The sequence below is a fragment of the Cibotium barometz genome, chromosome 7 (genome assembly GCF_041138505.1).
Source record: "Cibotium barometz isolate CiBa-2024 chromosome 7, ASM4113850v1, whole genome shotgun sequence".
NCBI classification, from domain to species: Eukaryota; Viridiplantae; Streptophyta; class Polypodiopsida; order Cyatheales; family Cibotiaceae; genus Cibotium; species Cibotium barometz.
Window position 1 is genome coordinate 60,383,293 of NC_141052.1, and position 18,412 is coordinate 60,401,704.

The 18,412-nt window shown below is 40.8% G+C and overlaps 1 protein-coding gene across 1 annotated transcript; it reads right to left on the bottom strand.

Moving 5' to 3' along the window:
* Nucleotides 1-2,688: 2,688 nt before the first annotated feature.
* Nucleotides 2,689-6,113, bottom strand: LOC147637273 (pentatricopeptide repeat-containing protein At5g66631-like). The gene has a single exon (XM_086800911.1). It carries the CDS (start codon nt 5,801-5,803, stop codon nt 3,665-3,667), a length of 2,139 nt encoding a protein of 712 aa, XP_086657037.1. The 5' UTR covers nt 5,804-6,113; the 3' UTR covers nt 2,689-3,664.
* Nucleotides 6,114-18,412: the final 12,299 nt, after the last annotated feature.

Here is an 18,412-nt window from a genome sequence, read left to right on the forward strand (position 1 = left end):
GAGACCAGGTTAACACTCATCCACTCGTATGATTGAATATTGGGTCTTCAATTGAAAGAACTCTTCATCCAGCCATACTGCTTCATGGGTTCCTCGGTCCTTAAACTTCATATAAAAATGTCGTATTCTTCGACCGGAACCATGCTTCCATCTCTAGAGGAGAATTTGTTCTAGCTCTAAGACTTCTGCCTCGTCAATCATATCTGGTTGTAGCTCCTCAGATACATCCTGCAATGATGACCTACATATAGCTTCAACCAAGAAACTTGAAAGACATTGTGCATAGTCCAACTTTCCGGCAACTTTAACTTTAAAGAGACGTCACTTAACTTCTGAATGATGGGAAATGGGCCGAAACTTCAGAATGAAAGCTTGGGATAACGCTTACCCACTTACTTTAGCCGTTGCTTCATGATGCGGAGATAAACCCAATCCCCTTCCTTAAACTTGACATCTCGCTTGGATTTGTTGGCTTGCCATATATAAGCTTTCTGAGCTTTAGCAAGGGGCTTCTTAATTGACTCAATGATCTTCGAAAAATGTTTCGGTTGTCTTGTTGGCTTTTAGACATGGTGATACCTATCTCGTCAAAAGAGATGAGAACCAATGAATAAATGATGCCTCATATGGCATCCGGTCAATACTCGATGAGTGAGTATCATTTAGGATTACCTGAACTAATGGAAGATATTGTTCCCATTTCGAGTGCTAGTCATGGCAGTATGATTTGAGAACGTCAAAGGCCAATTGATTGTATATTTGTATTTGGCCATCTGTTTGTGAATAGAATACATTGGACAGTTGTACTTTTGGATCTCTGTCTGATGTGATTGTCCATGGCAAACCACCAATGGGATACCAAAACCGAATGAACAAGCAAGCTATGTCATGTCTACTTACATGGAATGAGCATTAAGAACTTACTGAATCTGTCTACAATTGTCATACACTAGTGTGTTTCTAGATCCAATTGAGGTGAGAAGAGGACATACGAAGTCCATACTGATGTCATGAAAAGGTCCCTCTAGAATAGGCTGAAGTAACCCTACCTATTTCGTATGTGAAACTTTCACCTTTTGACATATCTGATATGCTTGGACATGCTGGTAGACATCCCGTCACATTTTGGGCCAATAGAATGATCTCTCTAACTTCTCCAAGGTACTGTTGATACCCCTATGACCTTCGACAAGAGAATCATGGACATCATGGAGAAGGACTTGGCACTTTTCTTTTAGTACACAGAGACGATTCTTAAAAAACAACCAACCATCCTGTATATTGTAGTGGTCTGGTTCTGCACTGAGAACCAACTGATACTGAGTTCCAAATTCTTATAAATCCAGATACTGTAGCTTCATGCTATCTAAGTCTTTGCCTTGAATTTCCAACACATTGAACTTCTGCAATGTTTGAATAGTGCCATTTCGACTAAGAGCTTCGACCACCACGGGATTGTTCTTACCAGGGACATATTCAATCATTCCCCCAAATTGTTGGAACAATTGACTCCATCTGGAATGAATGCCTGTCACTCCATTGGGCATTGGGCATGGTTTGCAACTATTTAAGTGCATAGTGATATGTCTTAACTATGAAATCTCATCCATAAAGAAAGTCCTTCCAATGTTTAAGTGTTGTAATCACCCCCAAAAGCTCTTTGTCATAAACTGAATAATTCTTTTCCACACAATTCAAATTGCAACTATAAAAAGCCACTGGCCTACCATCTTGTTGTAAAAGAGCTCCAATGACTAGGTTAGGTTATTGGCATTAGTAAGCACCTCGAGAGGATCATCCCATGATGCCAACTTCAAAACTGGCGACTCAGAGGCAACTTTCTTCATTGTCAAGAATGCCTCTAAAGCGTTGCGTTGACGAGTCTTCACGCCCTTGAGTAAGTCGGTGAGAGATGGTGCAAGGTTAAAAAACTTGTCCATATGTGTGCTGTAGGCTTGACAAAGACCTTTGAGTAGATTTCCTGGGTTGTCGTGGGAATATCTCAACTAAGAATGGCCTATACCTTTTCAGTATTGACACTAATAGCAAATGAACTGATGATATATCCCAAGTAATGGATTTCCAATACTCCAAACTCACTTATTAATAAACAACTCATTGTCCTACAAGAGTTGCAAAACTTGTACCACATCTCACTCATGCTGCTCTACAGTCTTTGAGAAGATAAAGATACCATCTAAAAAGATGAAGACACATTTGCCAATGAGATCCCGAAAAACTCATGACATCATCTTGTTGAATGTCGTTGGTGCATTGGTGAGTCCAAAAAGCATCACCACAAATTCATAGTGGCCACGCTTGGTCTTGAAGGCGGTTTTTGGAATGTCTGCCTCAAAGGTCGGTCTTGAAGGCAGTTTTTGGAATGCCAACCTCAAAGATCCGAAACTAATGGTAGCCACTCTTAAGAGGAATGTCTGCCTCAAAGGTCGGTCCTGAAGGCAATTTTTGGAATGTCAACCTCAAAGATACGAACCTTAATGGTAGCCACTCTTAAGATCTATCTTAGAGAAAAATTTTGCACCATTGAGACATTCTATGATGTACCCTATTCTGGGCATGGGAAATATATTCTTAACTGCTAGCTTACTTAGCGCATTGCATTGGATTACTTGGCTGGAAAGCCCTTGAAACTTTGTACCCATATAATACTCCAATAACATACTTCAATTTTTATTTTTTATTTTTGGGAGAGGGGGGTACTGTGCAATGCTGTATCTTTTGCAGTGATGTATCTTTCAGTTATTTGTGCATTGTGGCGAGTATATTCTAATCGTAGACACTCAAGCGTATTGTTCACTGGACGGTGCCCAAGGACATTTACACCTAGTCAGTATAGTTTCAAGCTCACAAGGTCTATATGCTAGCAATGCCTCCAAGGTTACAACCTTGGACACCATGCCAAGGTTGAACAGACTTACTATGGTTCGAGATGCGGCCCAAGTAATGCATCTCAATAACAAAGGTAGCCAGGCCATAGTTCTGAAGATAACTTAACAGACTTCATCCCATTATCTGTGTAAAAAGTTCCCGGGTTTGACGCAATCTTCAATAGCCATTCTGAGTCCGAAGCCCTGATACCAATATTGACTGTGAATAAGGATAGAAGCACGCATGCAGCTCAGGCAGGCCTAGGACCTAACCTAAGAAAGTGGTAGACCATAGGAAGTTCAACAGAAGCCACCATAAAGATTGATTCAAGCCCTTGGTTGGGCCGCCTGCAATTATCAATCTTGAGCACATGCCAGTAAGTGGTCAGCCAAGCAGGAGGTCGATCAGAACAGGCGAGTTGGAGGACCCATGATAACACCTAGTATGGATCCATGAGAATTCCCCGGTCTAGAACACCTGGCAGAGAGTGTGCCGCATAGTTCATACAGTGGTGTGCAGACGTTGATTAAGGGCCAAGCATACAAAGGTGAACAAGCCAGTGCAGCATTTGGCACCACTCTGACACAGGGTTATGCTTCTACTACAGAACAGATGCTATGTTATAGAACTTGAACACCAGTCATGATGACAGCACAGCACCCGACCAATACCCACACTTACATACCATTACCCATGCCCAGAGCTCAGTACCCAACCACTACTCATGCTCATGTTCCTAGTCAAGAAGGGCAAGCCACATGCATACCATAAAAAATTAGCCACTTGTTGGATTATGTGAAATAAAATCCTTTCCCACAAGGTTTTTCTCCAAAATATCATAAATTTGCACCAGCACCTCAAAATGATGCAAGACCTTCGACTCTCCTTCTGCATACTTTCTCTGGAGTGCCTTGGCCTCCTTCCGTCTGTTTAACAAGCATAAACCTTTTGTCATAGTATCAATACAGTCAGCAGTCGGCTGCAGACCAGCTCCCTTACAATCCTCGAAAGCTTTCAAAGCCATATCAGGTTTTTGATTCCAAAAGTAGACTTTTATCATTGCCGTGTGCATGTCCACATCAGGTTTCATGTACACATCAGCGTCATGTTTCCTGCACACATCACCAAACTGCCCAAATAATAAGCATGCAGTATCTAGCGCTCCTGCCAAGCCAAAGCACTCAATCAGCATCACATAGATCTTGGAAGTAGGCCGCAACCCTGACTGCTGCATGTCATCAAAATACTCTTTGGCTTTGAGACAACGGCCTTGCTTTACAAGTGCATGAATAACATTGGCATAGGCCTCCACATTAGGTCCCACGCCAAAGTCTTTGAGGCTGTGGAAGGTTTCCATGGCTTTATCAGAGTTTCTCACCATGCCATAAGCTTTAATAGCAGCACTAACTATGTGGACCGACAGAGGTATGCCCTTTTCTTTTGCTTTGCTTAGCAGCTGCTCCATGGCCGGTATTTCCCGATTGACAGCAAGTATGACTATCATTCTAGAAATTACCTGAGCTGTGTGCATGAAGCCCGGCTGAAACTGTACCCAGTTGAAAAACTTCCAAGCAGCATCTGCCTTCCTGATGCGGCAGAGGACCTTAGAAACCAGCTGGCTTGTCCATCTCACCTGTGCAGTCCCGAGACATGATTCAGTATCAGCTTTCCATCTCCTGAGAGCATGGGCAAGTGCAGATACATTTACACAAGAATCATGATCTTTATTTGACCAAATAGCATTTTCGCTATACACAGCTTCAATGTGCTCATGCACACCGTCCCATACCTCAGTGCTATTCTCATCTTCATCACCATAGAAAGAACCAACTGATGCACACATGCGAGTTCTCTCTTCGATTGTGAGTTCGGGCCAAAAACATTGCCCAACTATCTCTGATTCCATTGACTTTCCTGACTTCACCATAGCTTGCATGAAAGCCAACACTTGGCGAGTAGGCTTGACACTGACCTCCATGATCTGCATGCATAGATGCCTCACCTGGTCGTGGTTACGAGCTGAAGCTGATTGTGAGATAAGGATTGCGAACATGAGGGCCGTCTGCCTGACCTTCAAAAAGGGCAACTTTCTGAAAAGATCAAGCCCGGCATCCAGTTTCCCAGCTGATGCAAGGTGTTTGATAAGGATTGTGTAAGTGGAAGCACTCAGGGCACAGCCCGTATGCACTGTTTGATGATATATCAATAACAATTCACGATACCGTCTCCAGCTGCCAAGTAAGTCAATCATGGTGTTGCACAATCCAACCCCAGGTCTATGTTTCTGCTCTCTCATTTGATCCCACAGTAAAAGTGCTCCATCTAGATTGTTTGCTTTAGCATACCATCTAATCAGGTTATGGAAATAGATCGAATCCTGCCCAGATGTGCTGCACCGATAGTCCTCGATGACTGCTGACATGTCATCAGTCTGGCCACATTCTCTGAGCATGCCAATCATGGCATCATATGTGTGAAAGGTGTGCAAAAATGCTTGTTTATCTTTGAGCCAATAAAACAGGCCCATACACGTAGTAGGCGGTATGCCACCACTTCTGATTACTTGGCTGATAATCTCAACATCAAAGGCCACATTCAGGTTCTTTAACTTCTCTTGGACATCTGAGCTCCAAGCCATGTCTTTCAGCACACCATGGATTCTTCTTACAGAATACAACCTTTCAAAGAACTGGTTCAAATCAGAGCTCCAGTATTTGGCTTCTGAGTTGGAGGCCTCATAAGGAGTGATATGTACAGGCGATATGGTCGCACTCTTTGTTAAGTCAAAACAAAGATTTGGCTTACACAAGGGTTTGCACGAATGCTCCAAAACAGTGTGAAGAGACTTACATGTGAAGAGGAAGCACCTTAACTTTTCCCCCAAACTTGTAGAAACCATGGAAAAGCTTCTCATAAAGCTTTGATATCATCTTCGACCTTACAAGCAACGAGGGTCCATATTTCCAAGCAGGATAATCCTGACTGAATCTGCTGACACCCATATAAAGTTCGCATGTCCTTAGCCTCTCTCCCCCCTCTCTCTCTCTCAACCAGAGTTATGGAAGCTCATTCTCACTAACACTGGCATTTTTCCGTTTAGAAATTTTGAATGGCGTGACCCACGAAAAACCATGGATGTGTTTCCGTACCTTGTATATATGAGTAGTGAATAAGGTCTGATGTGTGTGTGTCTCGTTACCCAATATGCAGGCAATGGGAAAAATGGTAATCTTGGTCGCACCTAAAACGTTTTTTGTGATTAATTAATTAGTTGGTGTGTATAAACCTTGGTTCAAGGCACCAAAATTTTGTTATGTTTATTAAGATTTTTTGTAAGGTCAAAAATGAAAATAGTGTTGGGTCCACATGCTTTCTATTTTTGCTTTCTTTGTATCTATGGTAGCCTCCATTACATTCTATTTATAAAAGTTGATGTCCTCCATAATGTTTCTTTTTTGGTCTCATAATGTCCTCCATAATCTTTCTTTTTTTGGACTCACTGTTTTCTTTAAAAAGGCAAGAGAGCTCATTCTTTTTCACTTGGAGGGGGGAGAGGTAGGGAGAGAAAGACACCCTGAGGTATAGGGTATGTATTAATTAAAGCGTTGGTGATAAAAAATGCAATTTTTTTAACCATAGACTTTAAAAGGTTTGTAACCTTATAAAGTCTAAAGTTTGAGTGAATATGCACGACAGAAGTTTGGTAATCTTGGTCGTGAATATGGGTCCCAAAATTTCATTCCGGTTAATTAATTCGATGGTTGTTGAAGAATTTTTTGGACTTTAGGAAAGGATGCTAGATTGACGAGTTGCAATGGTGGACACGTGTGGGGTTGTTTTGGCCGGCTTGTTTTGGCTCCTTGTTTTGTGCGCTTTGGCCGGTCTGTGTGTAGTTTTATCTTGGACATTCGTGTTTCGTTGTTACGTGTGTTCGCTTGGCTTGTCTTAGCCTTGTCAAAACAGAGCAAGGGCAGGCAAAGATAGATGTCTTTGTTGGTTTTGTTGGGTTTGGGCACTTTGCTTCACTTTGGCTGGTTATATTTGGTTCTTATGTTTTTCGTGCACCTGGTGATGCTTGATTGGTTGGTGTTACCCTTCTCGACATCACGCTCAGGTAAAGGTGGTTGGTTCTGTTCGCTTTCTCTCCATGGCTGTCTAGAAACTTCCTTGTCGATTGTGTAAGTCGGTTGCTTATATATATATATGCACATTTTCTCTTTCCATGTCCATGGTGGGGGAGAGACAGTCGTCCGATAGGGGCTCCGTGGAGACCCTGGACAAGGGCGCCTTTGTATATATTGAAAATATAGTATTTCTCTTTTTTCAAAAAATATCTTTTTCATATTAAAAAAACTAAGGTCCAAAACCTTAGTCATTCATTAATTAGTGCCTGCTTACGGGCACTAATTAATGAATATGTCTATAGATTGAATATGTCTATAGACATAAATTGGGTGATAGTTAATAAATTGGCACCATATGAGTAAGTGTTGTATGAGCCCTATGCAATAGCCTATTGCATAAGCCTTATGCATTGGGCTATGCATAAGCCCTATTGCATAATCCCTATGCATAAACCTATTGCATAAGCCTTCTACAATAGCCTATTGCATTAGGCTATGCATAAGCACTATGTATAGCCTATTGCATAAGCCTTATGCAGGGATTATGCAATAGCCTTATGCATAAACCTATTACATAAGCCTATGGCAACCTATGCATAGGGATTATGCATAGGGCTTATGCATAGCCCTATGCATAAGGCTTATGCAATAGGCTATTGCATAGGGCTTATGCATAAGCCTTATGCAGGGATTATGCAATAGCCTTATGCATAAGGCTATTGCATAATCCCTGCATAAGGCTTATGCATAAGCCCTATGCAATAGCCTATTGCATAAGCCTTATGCATAGGGCTATGCATAAGCCCTATGCATAAACCTATTGCATAAGCCTTCTGCAATAGCCTATTGCATAAGCCTTATGCATAAACCTATTGCATAAGCCTTATGCAATAGGCCTTATGCATAAGGTTTTGCCTAAGCACTATGCATATGCTTATGCATAAACCTATTGTGTAAGACTTATGCATAAACCTATTGCATAAGCCTTATTTTGCAATAGGCTTTGCATAGCCTATTCACCTAATCCTAATCCCCGGCGCACTGAAGGGTGCAAAAACACTAAAAGAAGAAGTATATCAAAAAATGAAAAAAGAGGGCTTACCGTATGAGAGGATTGGCCTAAACCCTTGTTCACTTGAATAAACCTACAAAAAAGAAACATAATAAATAAAATGTTAGTTTTATTAACACATTAGCAAGCAAGGAGAACAAGAGAAACAAGAGATGAGTAGCGAAATTTCACTGCTGAGAGCAATAGATTTTCGCAGCTTGGTAGTGACAAAACACTGCTGTAGTTGCTGTAGTCTCGCTGTGCAGTAGCAAAACCCTGGGTAATTTTCTATTTACAATTCTAGATAGTGTTGTGTGTTTTTTATGAACCCTAAATTAGTTTTGGTAGAGTTAAAGATGTCTAACAGTGATCATCAAGGGTCGGAAGTTGGTTCTAAGATTGAGAGAAAAAATTCGTTATCTGTGTGATCGATGCAAGGGCCAATATATATAATCATATAACAATTGAGCATGTCTGGACATATGGTCTTCATGAGGCATTGTCACACGACCGAGTGTAGATGATGACATGGAGGAGAACCATAGGAGAGTGCTAAGTAACATGCCACACAATTCGGGGACATCGGGTAGAGTGTAGAATGTGGCAAGGCTTCATATGGAAAGCATGGCTGAGACTCATCTTCCCCAACCAATGAATGAGGTGCCTCCACCATTGCCACATGAGGAGGAAGAGAATCTCATCATGGACGACATGGTGAATGACTTCTTTGGACGGGAGGTCATAGATGATAGTGAGCAAGCTCCAATGTAGCAAAGAGCAAGCTCAAATGTCACAAGAGGAGGAAACCTTGCATAGAGAGGCAAGCACCCCTTTGTATTAAGGATGTTCATACTCCACACTGCGAGCAAACTTGAAGCTATTAAACTTGCAAACAACTTATGGATGGAGTGATAGATACTTTAGGATTAGCTATAGGGCTAATATTAAGGGAGAAACAAATTTATAATATATTACACCAAAAATATATTGAGGGGACTAAAAATTTTATAGTATCTTATGCCAATAAAAATATTGAGGGGGCTCTAGGTTTTATTGTGTATTATGCCTACACAAGAATTGAGAGGAGGTTTGGAATGGTCTTTCACTAACTACAAAAACTTAGGCATTATTTAATGGGAAACTTCTTTCACTTTTATATGAGTCACCAAGCTTTAGGACACCTAAGAAAGTGATCCAAGAATGCTTTCAACTTTTTAAAAAGATTTGATGAGGAGACCAAACCAAGGAACCACTCGAAGGTTTAGCCTTAGTGGAGCTGCCCTATCTACTAGTCTACTATAAGTATCATCTTCTTCTACCACGAGCAGGTTCCTGTGTGAATGTAGTTGTTGTTGTTGGAGGGTAGTAACTTGTGCTTTGAGAGCAGCCAAAGCCCTAGATACTTCCATTTCCCTATGCTTATGGGCTTCTTGGAGCTATAGATTTTGTAGGATGAGGTCATCCTTATCTCTTTGGAGCACTGCCAACTCAGCCTCTTGGCCTACAGTCCTACTGTCATTGTTCAGGTTCTCTTCTCATTGTGGCCTGGTCTACTGTGTGCTCTTTGGGTTCTTCAGGTTGAACTTCCAGCGGGTAATGGAATCCCTGGCAGCATGACTCAATACCTATGTAAGGATATAGGGATTTTTCACCTTGTTTTTCCATGCTTACTGAGGTAATGTGTAAGATCCTTGTGGAGCATGCTTTCCCAATCATCCTTTTCACAATTGTGCAATTGAGATAGACCTTGTGCATGTCCACTCTGTTATACTTGTCTGGTTGACTTAACTTGCATGATCATGGAGGCAACCCTACAAGCCTTCTCTAGCTTGGGATCTTTGAGAGCAGCAAACTCGACTCCATTGTTTTGAGCTTATTGGGTGGACAAATGTTAGTGAAATCCAACTTCTTGGAGAAAGGTGTGTGTTTGGATCTATTAATCTATTTTAGGGGATTAACAAGGTTTGCCACACCCAACTATATGCCAAATCATGAGTAATCTACATCAAATTTCAAGGATGGACAAACCAAACACATGTACAAACAAGCCATGAAGCAATGATGTCCAAATCTCAAACTTGGACAGGTACTCGTAAAGGTTCAATGGATAATTGATGGTGCTCCTGCTCTAAGAGCATGTGGCAATGAGCTAGGATGTTCTTCCTAGTGTTATAATGCATCAATGTATTATGAAATGAAGCAATGTACAAGAAATAGGCCAAATAAAAGCTTTGGGCACGTGTGCCCAACCACAGTTTAAGTTATGAACATGTATAAAAGGTAATTTCTCTCATAATGCAAGGACATTCTCCCATTGTGCAATTGAGCTTTCCCTCTTACTAAATCCCTCTCTATTCTTCTCTCTAATGCATTCTAGTGAGTGTGTGTGTGAGTGATTTGAGGTGAGAGGAGGGAGCAGTGCCCATAGTGTAATGCAACGATATGACAACATTCGTGGAAGAATGCGAATAGTAAGATACCCAAACAAAAATAGTAAAGTTTATCTTATATTGATCGATGTGATTTTGCGGTCTGCGGAATCACATTACGTGATTGCCACATCATCAATCACTATTGTCACATCACTTCCCAATCACAATCACACCATGGCACCAATCACGATGGCGGCCATGTCACCTAATCACGACCACCACCACCCAATCACGCTTGCCACATCACCAATCATCATGGTTGGCCACATCACCGATCACACGACTGCCACATCACCAATCATCACGGTTAGCCATGTCATCGATCACACGACTGCCACATCACCAATCATCACGGTTGGCCATGTCACTGATCATGAAAAGCACATTAGTGCAAGGACATTAGATGTTATATATTTTGATATTCGGGACCAACCAAGACTGCAACAGTTTCAGGTTGCAAGTACTATGCTACATTCAATAATAATCACACATGAAAAGCACATCAATGTAAGGACATTGAATGTTACACATTTTAATGGTCATGTCATCACCGATCACACCCACCATGTCACCAATCATGGCTGTTAAATTTGCAGCAATGTGATGAGCTATGGTGGATCAAATGCTAGAATCAACATCATTAACAAAGAGATTAGATGATAATTAAGACGTGATTGGTGAGCAATTAATTGATAGCTTATGTAGGCATGGGTAATCAAAAACTAGCAAATTCTCATTAGGCCAATGCCTCAATTTATAGAGTTTACATCCAAGCATCCACTGATTTCTCCTTGATTCACTCCACCTCTTTTGCTTGATTCTCTCCACCTCTCCCAGAATATCTCCACACCTCCTAAATCTCCTCATGCTACCCTTTAGGCTACTACAAGTGCCCGTGACCTTGACTAAAGTGCTCACACATACATCTACCACATGGCCTACATCATGGGTGGCTCAGAGGTGGTTTTACTCTATTGGGACAGGTTACATTGGGTTGTGGGGATTCACTCTCTCTCTCTCTCTCTCAGAAAAGATGATCTGACTCCACTTCCTTAGGAGCCTCCATGAAGTTTGCTAATGTCGTTCCTTCTCCACTGGGTTTGCTGTAGCAATCTCTTGCCATGTGTCCTGGCTTTCCACAGTTGTGGCAAGTGAAGGTCCTTCCTCCTACTCTGCCTCTTCCTCGTCCTTCCAGAGAATCCTCCTCGGGTGAAGAATGTTTTTTCTTCTCCTGCTGTTAAGTCCAGCCATTTCTTCTCTTTGCCTCTGGTCTCTTGCTCTAGTAGATCTCCTTCTATCTCGTGTAGCTTCAATTCAGGTACATTCTTTAATGTTGCTACAATGTTTTCATATTCACATTTGTCCACACTCTTCAGCTAGTGCCTCATCATCTTCTACCTTTTTGCCCCAATAGCTGCTGCCAGTTGTTGCTTAATGCTTTTATATATGTTCAAGTGTGTGATTAAAGGTTCACTTTCCTTCATATCCAATTTATAGAATTGCATTAACAGATTTATCTTTGAATTTTTAGCTTGTGTGCCAAATAATTTATTGAGTTCATCCCATGCATCTTTTGCCCATTGTATCCCTGTGATGTGATGAATGATTTCATCATTTAAATGTGCTTCTAGCATGAATTTGACCAGACATTGTGTGACGTGATTTTGGGGGTCAAAAATCATGGTTGTGATTCCTCGAACTACAAAATCACGATGGAGAATCTAAAATGGTTGTAAGTGAAGTGTTGTCTAGAGGGTTTGTTAGTAATGTTAGAGCTTAGTTAGTAAGTTAGTCCTCGGGAGCTTGTTTTGCCGGATCATCATGATTTACTACCTTGATGCTCCATGGGATATGCCCAAGCATATCTGGATGAAGCTCTTGATGTAGAAGGGATGTTTTGGCGTAACATTTGGAGTTCTTTCGTGGAACACAACAACTTTTATTCCATCCATTGGATCAACGAGTCCATAGAATCTATAGTAGATTCTTGTGTGAATATATCCTATTTGGGCGTGTTCTTGTGTGTCTGCTAGACGACTTTGCTCTTAGGGTAGGATATTTTGTAATTCACCTATTTTATCCCAATTTGATTGGCATATTCTACGACGTTAATTTAGGAAGGTTATTATGGCTTTTGTTTAGGTTCTTGTAGCTTCCCAATCACATTAGTAGTGGGCACTGCTTTTCGTCTCCATTCCCACCACCTAGTCTTGACCTTGCGGTCAGACTTACTGAGCTCACGTTTTCGACTTGGTTCCTTTTTGGGCACCCACATCTTCTTTGTTACATGGGTTAAAATGGTGGTGATCTTGACTAGAACCCATTTTTTCCTTCCTTTTCTTTCCCAGTTCTTCTTAGCTGGTTTAGATGTGGTAGTTTGGGTGATTGGTGGGGTTGATGCCAAGGTTTTTGCACAGATGGCATAACATCAAGGCTTCATTGTTTTGGTACCCATATCTTTCTTTTCCTTTCATAGTATCCTTGTGTCTTTAATAGTCATTCGGGTACCCAACATTTATGAATGTGATTACCTAATACATTGTCTTCTTTGCTCTGGAGTACTTGTAGCATTTCTGGTGCTAAAAGACATAGTTACATCTTAGGTGATTGAAGTTGCTCAAATTTTAGATTGTTGCAAACACTCCATAGTGGCAATGTATATCTCCATAGTGGCAATGTATATCTCCATTCCTAGATGACAAGTGTGCACTTTGCTCCCAGTTGACTTCATAGTTGAGATCCAACTTTGTTTGAGCAGCATTTCCTCTTTCAAGGCACCTGTAGGCATGATAAAAAATCTTACATAAATAAGGGTTATTTTTGGTGGAAGCACAAACCTTTAAAATCCCCAAGACCCCTATTATTCCTATATGCACATTTTTAAGTTTGGTTGATGTTGACTCTAACTCTAGCCTCTGTAGCTTCACCCATCTTTTATACAAGAGTCGTGACTTTCTCCTGAGTCAATTATTGCAAGAAGATTGGTTGTGATCCCTCCCATAAAGAGTCCAACTTTGAGCAAACAAGGAGGCTCTATCTCAACATCCTCTTCCTCAATTAGGGATAGAGTAGCCATGCTTATTTGGAGTGTTAGCCCATTTTGTTCTGCTTTAGCTTTGGCTGTCCTTGCCTTTGACTCTTCTTGTGCTTCCTTCTTAAGCCTTTCTTGTTGCTTTTTACATGACTATTGCAACATGTCTTGGGTGAAGGGTCCATAGTAACTTTTGAGTTTGCTACCATTTATGTAGCCCTACATCTCAACTCCATCAATGATCTTGATGCAAGCTACTCCTTGGGAGGTGAGCTCTGAAACTCTGAATGGCCCTATCCCTCAATACTTTAATTTTTTCCTCTTAGAAGACCCGACTACATACATAAGTGTTAGATCTCCTTCCTGCAGCTCTTTAAATTTTAGGATTTGGTGAAACCATCATTTGCACCTAAGCTTCTCCACTATCATCTCATGTAGAGAAATAACTCTAGTCTCCTCAAGCTTTTCTAATTAAATCAACCTAGAAAATTCTCCCTAAGACGTTCTTTTACTGCTATCCTCAAGCTGGGCACTAAATATTCCATAGACATCACCAGCTCAAATCTCGTAGGTGAGCCAAAAAGGATTTTGTTCTTATAGGAAGCCTTATAAGCCCACATTGCTGATATTACCTTATGCTCCCAATTGTTTATAACTAGATTCTACAATCTTGGTCAGGATACCACAAAGGACTTTATATTAGTACTTTCTACTTACCCATTAGCTTGAAGATCGTATAGTGATGACTTTTGGTGTACCACCATAAATCCAGTCAAAAAAAGTTCAATGACCTCATTGACAAAATGAGAACCCTTATCGGTCGTCATTTTGCTGACCAGCACTAGGGGATATCCAAACCTTGATATGATATACTTGTATAAGAATTTAGCAGTTGTAAGAGCATCTATTGCCTTTCGTGTAGCTTTTTCTTTTGCCCACTTTGTGAAATAGTCGGTGGGCCACGTTATATATACCAAGCTTGCGTTCATGCAGCTGGGCTAATGGGTTTATTCACCATTTCTCAAAAGGTTGTTGCGTAATGATTGGGACCAAAGGCATTCTGTCTTGTCCATTGTCCATGGGGAATGATAAAGCATTGACAATTTTCACAGTGTTTAACGAATTCCATGGCATCACTAAACATAGTTGGTCACCATCCACTACCATAACCCTCCTTGAAAGATCTTCCTTGCCTATTACTTTTCCAACAAAATGTCCACCAACAACAACGTGGGGCGATTCCGCTATGAGATTCTTCTAAAATGATCAGGAACTTATCCTCCCTAACACATTGCCTTAGCACGTGATCTTTACCTAACTTATACAAGTGACCAGCTATTAACTGGTAAGGTACTGCCAACTTAATAAGTCATCACATCGTATACTTATTTAATGGCTTATCTTATGGACCACTGGTGGCCAATGATTCCACTATGATATTCTTCTAAAATGGTCAGGAACTCTCCTCCCTGATACATCGCCTCAGCACGTGATCTTTGCCTAACTTATACAAGTGACCAACTATTAACTGGTAAGGTGCTACCAACTTAACAAGTCATCGCATCGTATCCTTGTTTAATGGCTTATCATGTGGAATGTACTCAGAGATTTCTTCATTTCACTCCGATACTAGATCTAATTTCAATAGAGCACCATCCACACCAATGGCAAGTTCTCCATTGAGTATTCTCAACATGTGGTCTGCCACAATACATATTGTGAACCTTTCCTTACATGTGTGACAATAAATCAATAGCAAAACAACCAACGGGTAATTCACCTAGTCATGCAAGGTTTGTTGACAAGATATAACAAAGCTTGATGATCCACAAAAAAATGAACTTATTAGTCGATAGGTAGTGTCTATACTTTTTCACTACATACACCATTGCTAGTCCTTCCCTCTCAGTTGTGGTTCTCTCAGTTGTGGTATAATAGCTTCATTGAGTTATCGAATCACAAATAGTAGATTGGATAATCCAATTTATACTCTCCTGGCTATGTCAAAACACACCCAATTGCAAAGTTTGATGCATCGACATACACATAGAGCATGAGATCCCAATTTGGTGGTCTTAAGATGGGTGCACTAGCCTACTGACACTTCTCGGTCCATTAAAAGACAATCAAAATCTCATACAATGGCGTAGCAATATCAATATAGAATATGATAAACCTTCATTAATAGCCTATGTGACCCATAAATTGTTGTACTCCCTTGTAGTTAGTGGTGGCAACTCGAGTATGAGTTTTATCTTATTGTCATCTGTGGAAATCCTGTTCTTGGACACTATATGTCCCAATATCACTATGTGTCTTACCCCAGAATTGGCATTTCAAAGGCTTTAAGGATATACGATACAATTGACACCGTTCAAACACTTTTCTTAGGCAAGCTAGATGCTCCAACCATTGTGAATGCACACAAAGGTATTATCAATGAATGCACACAAAGGTCTTATCAATGAATACTTCCAGACACTTTTATAGGTAATTCTTGAAATCTATGCTCATTAACCTTTGGAATGTTGCGAGAGCGTTGGTCAGTCCAAATGGCTTGACATTGTATACAAAAGTTTTCCATGTGGTGGTGAAAGTAGTTTTCTATTAGTCATTTGGTGCAATGAACACTTGGCTGTATCCTGAGAATTCATCCAAAAAACTATAGGCTTCTGTGCTAGCCACCCTTTCCAAAACATGCTCTGTTTACGGTAATGGGTGATAATCCCTATGGGTTGCCGTATTCACCTTCTTGAAATCAACACACACACAAAGCTTCCCATTTTTCTTGGGTACAATCATACTTGGTGATACCCAATCCATGTGCTCAATCTCATAAATGAAATCCATACCAATGGGTTTGTCAATTTCCTCCTTTACAATTGCTGAGTATTTTGGATTCATTTGGGAAAAGGACATTGCTTAGCTGGCCTTGATCCTTCCATGATAGGGATGGAGTGTTACACAACTTTCGGGGCGGCACTTTCCCATATCTTTATAGCTCCAAGAAAAGCAGTCCTTGAACTCTTTTAATAGAGTTATCAATGCCTCATTCTCCTGTGGGGTTAGGTTCATGGCAATGAACACTAGTTTCAAGTCCTCTCCAAGCTCTGCAATATCTACCTCTTTGACCTCCACAGGCCCATCATACGAGAGCCCTTTTTGTTCACCCTTTGAGCATTGTGTCCCCATAAGTGAACCACCTTTCTTTCATCAACATCAAAGGTTTTTAAATGGCTAGGAGCCTTCCGTAAATCATGCTTCTCCCTTCTTTGTTGCTAATGCCCTTTTTGCTTCTCGTTCTGCTTTAGCTAAGTCTTTGTTTTGTTTTCTTCTCTCTGACCTTGTGAGTTTGGGGGTTTCTTGACTCACTTTTGGCTCTTGAGGTGTTTGTAGCATTATCTAGCTTAACTCTTTTCCCCAATTCTTAGAGAATTCCTCATGAATTTCAGTGGCTTCTACGTATCTTAGCCATTGAGCATCCATGGGTCCTTTTCTAAGAACTTCACAACGATTTGCTCGATAACGCTTCTTTTTCAACCATTTTCAAAACTTCAACCTTGTAGTTGAATCTAAAGCTTCTTTCACATAGAGCCAGATTCAGACTCTTGCTCTTTTGAAGAGCTTCCACATGACTTGTCCCTCATTGATGGTGGTGAGACTAACATCTCATCTTTCCAATCTGGTTCTACAAATTTTATTCTAGAGTTTTCCATAACATTTATCGTGGCTAATACATGCATCCAACACTGACAAAAAAAATCATCATTAAGAAGGGAAGCATACAAGATGTTATCTTCCTGTGACTCTTCTGGTTGCTCATGGATTGCACATAGTTATACCAAGGTTGTTTTATCTGTTGTTTTAGAAGCATTCACAAACAGTCCTCCATCCATGGGATGCGTCTTCCAATTTCATACATCCACTCTTAGGATTTGAGAATTCTGTAGTAGGTAAATGTGATCAGTGGCCCAATTGTGTTCTAGCTTGGAATTCCTCATAAAAGGCCTACCAAGAATCACATCGTACAAATCTATGTGTCTCGTGAAGTTCATTACCACAAACGTATGACAGTAGCAGAATGACAAGACTTTCATCTTTAGGTTCTGCCTTTAGGTTCTGCAAAACTCCCCCAGGCGACATGGTACCGTCAGCCATTTTTACAATGAGGTTTGTTGGCTCTAAGGCTGGTTTACCCCATTTTTCCTAGCATTGCTTTGTGACGATACTTACTTCGACTCCACCATTAAGGATCACAAGAGCTTGATAGCCCTTATGCACCACTTGAAAGTGTTGCACTCGTGTCGTCACTCTCATAGGATTTGGACTACTTCACGTAGGTTGTTTCTTCCCCCAATAAATTCTAAATCCTCTTTGTGAGAGGCAAAGGTAATTCCTCATTGGTTGGTGTGTTGGTCTGCATTCTGCCTTCCAGCCAATCTTTTAAATTAGTCCATAGTCATGAATTCCCTCTTAGTGGTTCCAATTGGCATTTTTATCTCTGTGAAGAGAAATGTTATTAGCCCTGCCACATCCCTGGGCATTAAGTCCCCTGAGACCAACATCATTATTGTATGGTTCTAGGATAGGGTGTGCTAAGTCATCCAGAGGATATTCTCCTCCTTCCTCAAACATTCAGAGAATGAATCATTTTTTCCTCCTTTAGAGTTGGTCTCACCTTCACCCATGCTTTAACATAGGTTCTAGCACATTCAGCTGTTTTGCTTCCCCCCTGGTGTTTTGCCCTCGATAGACCGTTTTAATATCCCAATTGTTCTACAACCATTCCTCAAACCTCTTTTAGCTCTCTTGGGTTAGGGCTTGTGCAGTCTCTAGTTTCTCAATTTCCTTTTAGGCATTTTTGTACTCACCAAACTCCCCTTGG

Bases quoted from the DNA above. Each gene is read 5' to 3' on its own strand.
- LOC147637273 (XM_086800911.1), bottom strand. From the start codon at position 5,803: ATGAGAAGCTTTTCCATGGTTTCTACAAGTTTGGGGGAAAAGTTAAGG.